The 7,273-nt window shown below is 30.3% G+C and overlaps 1 protein-coding gene across 1 annotated transcript; it reads right to left on the bottom strand.

The window, feature by feature from the left end:
• On the bottom strand, positions 2,247 to 3,129 carry LOC107612534 (EG45-like domain containing protein). The gene is made up of 3 exons (XM_016314225.2): positions 2,939 to 3,129; positions 2,589 to 2,865; positions 2,247 to 2,486 (listed from the first exon to the last, which is right to left on the bottom strand). The coding sequence occupies exons 1-3, from the start codon at positions 3,048 to 3,050 to the stop codon at positions 2,480 to 2,482; spliced, it is 396 nt and encodes a 131-aa protein (XP_016169711.1). The 5' UTR covers positions 3,051 to 3,129; the 3' UTR covers positions 2,247 to 2,479.

The raw sequence follows: 7,273 nt of genomic DNA on the forward strand, positions 1-7,273 counted from the left end.
ATGGATTTAAGAATGATGATATTTGTCCATGTGTTTTCATAAAAAAAATATGCATCTGGATTCATTATAATTGCTGTGTACGTTGATGATTTAAATATCATTGGGACTCCTGAAGAGATTCCAACAATTATAAAAACTCTAAAAGAAGAGTTTGAGATGAAAGATCTTGGAAGGACTAAATTTTGTCTCGGCTTGCAGATCGAGCATATAAAAAATGGGATCTTTATTCATCAAACAACATACACAGAAAAGATCTTGAAAAGATTTTATATGGATAAGTCACATCCTTTGAGTGTACCACAATGATCGTAAGGTCTTTGGATGTGGAAAAGGATCAATTTCGTCCTAAAGAAGAAAATGAAGATATCCTTGGTCCTGGAGTACCATATCTTAGTGCCATTGGAGCGCTAATGTATCTTGCTAATAATACACGATCCGATATATCATTCGTGGTGAATTTACTAGCGAGGTATAGTTCCTCTCCAACCAGAAGACATTGGAGTGGAATCAAGCAAATCTTTCGATATCTTCATGGAACGGTTGATATGGGATTGTTTTACTTGTCTGATCCACATAAAGGGAGATCTCAAACAGGATACCTATTTACATATGGTGGAATAGCTATATCATGGAGGTCCACGAAACAGACGATTGCTGCAACATCCTCTAATCATGCCGAAATACTAGCGATTCATGAGGCTAGTTGCGAGTGTTTTTGGCTCAGAAGTCTGATCCAATATATTCTGTCATCATGTGGACTGATTGATTATAAGATAGCTCCAACTATCTTGTTTGAAGATAATACAGCATGCATTGTTCAACTTAAAGGCGGATACATTAAAGGTGATAGAACAAAGCATATTTCTCCCAAATTCTTCTTCACTCATGATCTTCAAAATCAGGAGACAATTGATGTCCAACAGATCCACTCAAGTGACAATCTGGCAGATTTGTTCACAAAGTCACTCCCAAAATCCTCCTTTAAAAGATTGGTACATGAGATTGGGATGCGCCGATTTCGAGACATCAACTGATATCGACAAGAGGGGGAGACTGTACTCTTTTTTCCTTGGTCAGGTTTTTTTCCATCGAGTTTTTCTTGACAAGGTTTTTAATGAGGCAGTCCCCATCACTAAAGGATATTGTACTCTTTTTCTTTCATTAAGGTTTTTTCCCACTGTATTTTTCTTTAGTAAGGTTTTAACGAGGCAATAATCCTAAATGGTCATCCAAGGGAGAGTGTTATGATAAGATCAAATACATGGATGCTCATTTATGACTTGGACGGTGAACAATGAAAGAATCACTTTTGAAGGATGAATTAAAATAAATGAGAGTTGAAAATAAGAGTACCTTACCTGTATAAATAGAAGGCATCATCAGATACATTCTACACATCAATAAAGTATTTTTTTTCTCTCTCTCTCTATGTACAATATAAAGCTTTTCTTTCTCTTTCTTTCTTCATATACTACAAATACAATATTAATATATAAATTATTGTTATTAGTGAATATTAATACTAGAATCTTTCATTTACACTTCTTTATTTTATCTTTCTTATTTAGTTATTTTATAACACTTCAATCATTTTTGGAGAAAAACACAAAAACATAAAGATGTATGTGTTCAAATAAAGATTGGCAACTAAATATTCCAAAACAGAATAAACACAAAACAAAACAACAAAATACAAAATCTAAATACAAAAAATACTGGAAAGATAATGAAAATAATTTGGCAATAGTGACAGTACATTTTTGTTAAATATATTTATAAAAAGAGTTTTACACACATCAACTAACAAAGATTGAGACATGTTTTTTAACCCCTAATTAACTAATAATTTAGATAAGGTCTAAAAACGCATAAGAAAATAAGTGAATAAATTGGACGAAGGAAAAACATAAAAGTAAACCACTTTGACTAAATTTATATCTACTAATATTAAAATATTTAATACACAAAAGAAAATACTAACAGATTTATTAGTTCCTATTAGTTAATTCATTAGTTTAACTTTTTATTATATATGATGCTTGGTTCTCTTTTCTAATATCTAGTTTATGTTAATTGAGTCTCCCATGCATGTCCAATTTTTATTTTATTTTTTTATTTTTCAAATTAATTTAATTTGCTTTTCAAGGGTGTTAATAGTGACATGGGCACCGAAGTTGATGCACTACTATTGAAACACACGTAAAAAAATATTTAATTAGATTACCATTGTCATTATTTCTTTGCAGTTTGCACTAGAATTTGCTTTGCTCACTAATTAGTAATGACTATGTATAGAAAACAAAACATTAAATATTCAATCAAGCACCATATATATACTTGATTTTGTTACATTATTTCACAGTTCTCTCTGAAACAAATTAGCAGCTTGAATTCCTCAATAATGATGCCGTTTATTGTTACAGCATTATTTACATATAATTATTAGGCTTGCGTCTCAGCTGAACCCTGAATATATCGATCAAATCCTGCATTATAAAAGCAAAAATTAAAGCAACAAAATTAAGTAGATTACTCAGATGAAATCTATAATCAAAACATGAAGAAATGAGAAGTTTATATAGACTGACTGGGCATATTCAATGTTGATTTTGGCATTGGAGAAGCGAGAGATGGCTGAGAAGGCAGTAGTTGACAAAAGCATGGTGGGACACGGAGTTCGATGACACAAATCAACAACCTTAACTTCAATTATGTCACTTTTGCAGGGTCTATTGTCTCCACTCAGACACCTTATTTTGTAACGCCTTCCACATGCAGCACCATTGTCCCACAATCCTTCATTCACAGCTACAAACATATTCCCCGCTGGAAATTGCTCTCTTTTATTTCCATCACACGCAGTGGCTGCACAAATTCAAATTATGACTATCTAGAACTTAATTATTATAACTAGAAGAGGAGAATTGTGTGTCCTTACGTATATATGGAGGTCCATAAGAAGTAGCAGTGCCAACATCTCCAAGAATTAGGATTAATTTTATGAACAATAGTGTAGACAAAAGTGCAAGGTGAAAAAACTTCATCATCATGATTTTCAAGTAAGGCAATAATAAGAAGTTAAGGATCACCCTAATAAGGATTTTAATTTGTTTAAATTGATAGTGTGCCTACATATATAAAACTCCATTGGGTGTTATCAATTTATAGCCAACAGGTTGCTACACGTGGCAAGCTTTTAGAACAAAAATTAATCATTACTTCTAGGAATGTAATTCATGTGGCATAACTATATATCGTTAAGATTTAATTATAGAAAGTGAGGTTTAATTTATGGAATTTTTGGTGGCCGATACTTAACCTCTCATCAACTACTCGCTTCTGTGCTAATCCTAAATAAAATTGTGAAAGAATAGAAAAATAAAAGAATTATGAAAGAAAAAGATGAAGAAATTTTATTGATTGTTGATTGAATGAATTGTAAACTATAAAGGTAAAACTAAGTATATATAGAGTATTGGCCTATGAAAGATAAAATTAGATAAAGATAAGATATAGATAAAGATAGAGATAACTATAAGATAAGATAAAGACTAAATTATAATTTAATTTGTGTATTCTGTTGGGCTGAATTTGTGGGCCGTGAGACGTCTTTATTGTTGTCATGGGTTAAGGTGGAAGAGTGGTTTAATAATCTTTTGTAACTACAAGATAATTTGTTATAAAAGTTTTCTAATTTTTGTAACAATTTTTCCTTTTTTATAAATGTGTTATTTTGTTACAAAAGTTCAATATGTTTTGTGACAAAATGTTGTTTTATCGCAAAAGTTTAATATATTTTGTAACAAAAAAGACATTTTATTGCAAAAGTTTAATACGTTTTAATTTATATTAAATTGATGAATTTAATGGATAAGATTTTATGAGTAACTATTCTAATAATAAAATATTGTGTATAATTTAAAATTTAAAATTTAAATGGTTAAAAAATAAGATAAAATTATAATTCAAATTTTTATAGATTTTTTAAAATATAAAATTAATTTTATGTTTAGTTATCTTATTTTAAAAGATCTTTTTATTTATCAATCATTTGGGTACAAAATTATTTAAATTAGTCCACGAAAGATAAAGTATTTTTTAAATTTATCTATATCACTACAAGAAAATAGAACATTTGTAACAAATTTAAAATTGTTACAAAAAATTATTTTCTTGTAACAAAAATTAGTAATTGTTACATAATAATAATGTTTTATAACAACAATACAATTTATTACAAAATGTTTTGATATTTTGTAACGACTTAATTTTTTTTTTGTTACAAATTATATTGGCTTTTGTAACGAACCAGTGTTTTGTTGCAAAATATATACAATTTTTATTATAATTAATTATTTTATAAATTGAAATTAAAGTTCCAGTGATAGAAAAATAATGAAAAGTGATATCATTTAATTTGAATAATTAATATTGAGTTTAAACTATATTTTATAAGAATATGATTAATAGGTTCATTTTATATTTTAAATTAAAAATAATTAATTGAATTTAGTAATATGTTGATAAATAATCTTAAATATTTTGAATGGAGTATATTTGGTATTAAAATTACTCTACCCTCTAATTTTATCAAAATATCTATTCATATCTATCCTTATTCTTTTATAAAATCCTAATTTCACACCCTAATTCCCAAATTAATTCAAAACCCTAATTTCCCTAATTTCTAACCCTAACAGCCGCAGCCTCACCCTCCTTCAACGTAAGAAACACACACACAACATACCCTTACACACAGACACGCAAAACAGAGAAAAAGAGAAGGAGAAGAAGAAGACTGCGCTGACGTCGCGCCTCACCGCCGTGGAGCCGCTGTCCCACGCGTCGCCGTCAACGTTGACGAAGAGGGGAGAGAGTGAGACGTTGAGACAGAGAGCTGCTGTTGTGGGAAACGCGATGGAGGAGAGGACGCTGCCAGCTCTGTCGCGCCTAGTCGCTACCAAGCTCGCCGTTGGAGATCGTTGTTCCTTCACCACTGATGCGTCGCCATTTGGCTACTCTGCTTCGTCTCGTGACTCTCGCGTTGGCCCCTGTGCATCTCCTTCCTGGCTCGTCACCTCCTCTGCGTGACAGCGTCGCGTCGTCGTCGTTGTCGTCGCACCCTCGTCCGGCATGGCTCACCGTCACGGCTACCTTCCCATTGCCAGACTCTGCTTCGCCGTGCTTGGTCTCCCTCTTCTTAGGTATTTTTTTATTATTTATTCAGTTATTGACATATTGCCTCATTGGGTTATAATTTGATTCACTGAGGAACTGATTAATCTGTCGATTCTATAGGAGTTTTACAATGTATGATAAAAAATGTTGAGATGAGAACTAACCAGACCTGTAGCTTATCAAATAAATTTCTAACCAATTTCTATTTATCAACCTTACTTTTCTTATTTTGGAGTCAAGCAATTTTGCCGTGTATTAACAGATTCTTTATTGTTGTTGATTATATTTGGTTGATTGTTATTTTGTTGATTCAGGCAGATTATTCAATAGTGTAATATATTTATTAACTAGAATTTTTTGTAGTGGTTGTTTTATATTATTGTTGTTCTAGATGGCTTCATCAAATACACAATCAAAAATACCATCCTCCCAAATTTTGTTGGCAGATCATTCAAATTTTGTTGATACATTGTAATATACGTAGGTTTAGTGGTTGATTGATGCTTTTATTTTTCTGATTATTAGTGTTTAGGGTTGATTTGTTGCTGCTTTTATACCATTATGGTGAATTGCAGAAGCAGATAGAACCAACATCTGCTCCCTTGAGTGGTGGTGGTGGTGGTAGTCTTCTTGTTTCGGCCATTAGTTCAGTTGGTCAGCTTTCCAGGTGAGCTCCCTTCGACCCAGGTCTTTTTGTTGAATGGAAAATTTAGGATGGGTGTATAGTTTATGTGATGAGGATATTGATGCTTTGATAAGTATGTGCTTATGCCTTTGGTTGGTAATGCAATAGGATTTTAAATTTCAGCAGATTGTTGATATTGACAAAACTCTACCATTGTCTATGGAGCTTCAAACCTTAGGTGACAGGACATGAAGAACCATGCTCTGCAAAGTGTCTTGTTTTTAATATTGCAGGTCTCATTTAATTTGAGTTGAACCGTTTGGTTATGTTGGTTGTGTGATTTCCTCACATATTTGTGCTAACTGCTCCCATCATTTTATACATTAGAGATGTTGAGAGGCTTGTTCTACAATCATCAAGGTTATAGTTTTTTGTTGAATAATACGAGTATAATTTTTTGTTTTTTCTGTGCATTTTTAAAGGAAAAACAAATCCTGTTCCTTAAACTAGTATTTTTTGGTTGGTCATCTTTTCAGGTGTGTGTCACTTAATTATTAGAAGCTTCTCCATGAGAAAGGAGATGTATGAACATGATGGAGTTTGTAATTTGTAGTTTATATTTTGGAGATTTATAATTTATTGTTTTTCTTGTCTTATGTATCTATCTAGTTCATTAGGGTTCTTCAATGTGTCTTGTTAGTTTGTACTTTAAAGTTTATAAGTTGAAGATTTATAAAACAATCTTAGTTAAATGAAAGATATTTGAACTATCTATGTTATTATATATTATATAAAATATTGATTTGCTGAGTAAATTAGTTAATATATTAATTAATTAAAAAATAATATAATTTAGAAAATTATGCGTGTAATTTGTATTAAAAAAATAATTACAAAATAAATAGTTTTTTGTAACTAAACAAAAAAAATGTTACAAAATCAAGTTACATTTTGTAACAATTTTATGATAAAAAAATATATTGTCACAAAAAATATTTTGAAAATCAAAATTTGTTATCACTTTTGTAACGATTTTTGCATTGACTTTTTGTATCAGAAAAATTTGTTATAAAATATTACTTTGAATTGTAACAGTTCCACTTTTTATTACAAAAATTTTTTATAACGGGACATACTGCAACGACGCTTTTTTTGTTACAAAATCCTTTTGTTTCAAAATTTCGATTTTTTGTAACAATATTTTTTGTTACAAATATTGCTTTTTCTTGTAGTCTACAAGATTTTTTCAATCAAATTGATCCTTCAAAGATTACGAATTAATCATATTTGTCCTCCAGTCACTCCATTAACAACTTTTTCAAAGATTGATGTTGTAAAAAGTTCATTGATAACATATATAATACCTGGATGTTTAATTGGATATTGACCAAATATATTTATGAAAATTTATTAATTTAGTAATTTTTTTCAATTATAAAAATCATATTCTCAATATGATCTAGTCACTAA

This window comes from Arachis ipaensis, chromosome B08, assembly GCF_000816755.2.
Source record: "Arachis ipaensis cultivar K30076 chromosome B08, Araip1.1, whole genome shotgun sequence".
Lineage (NCBI taxonomy): Eukaryota > Viridiplantae > Streptophyta > Magnoliopsida > Fabales > Fabaceae > Arachis > Arachis ipaensis.

What these genes read in the sequence shown, in the direction of transcription:
- LOC107612534 (XM_016314225.2), bottom strand. Translation starts at nt 3,050, where the DNA reads ATGATGATGAAGTTTTTTCACCTTGCACTTTTGTCTACACTATTGTTC. An exon ending in TTATGGACCTCCATATATAC is followed by an intron (nt 2,866 to 2,938) that starts GTAAGGACACAC and finishes GAATTTGTGCAG; the next exon opens with CCACTGCGTGTGATGGAAAT.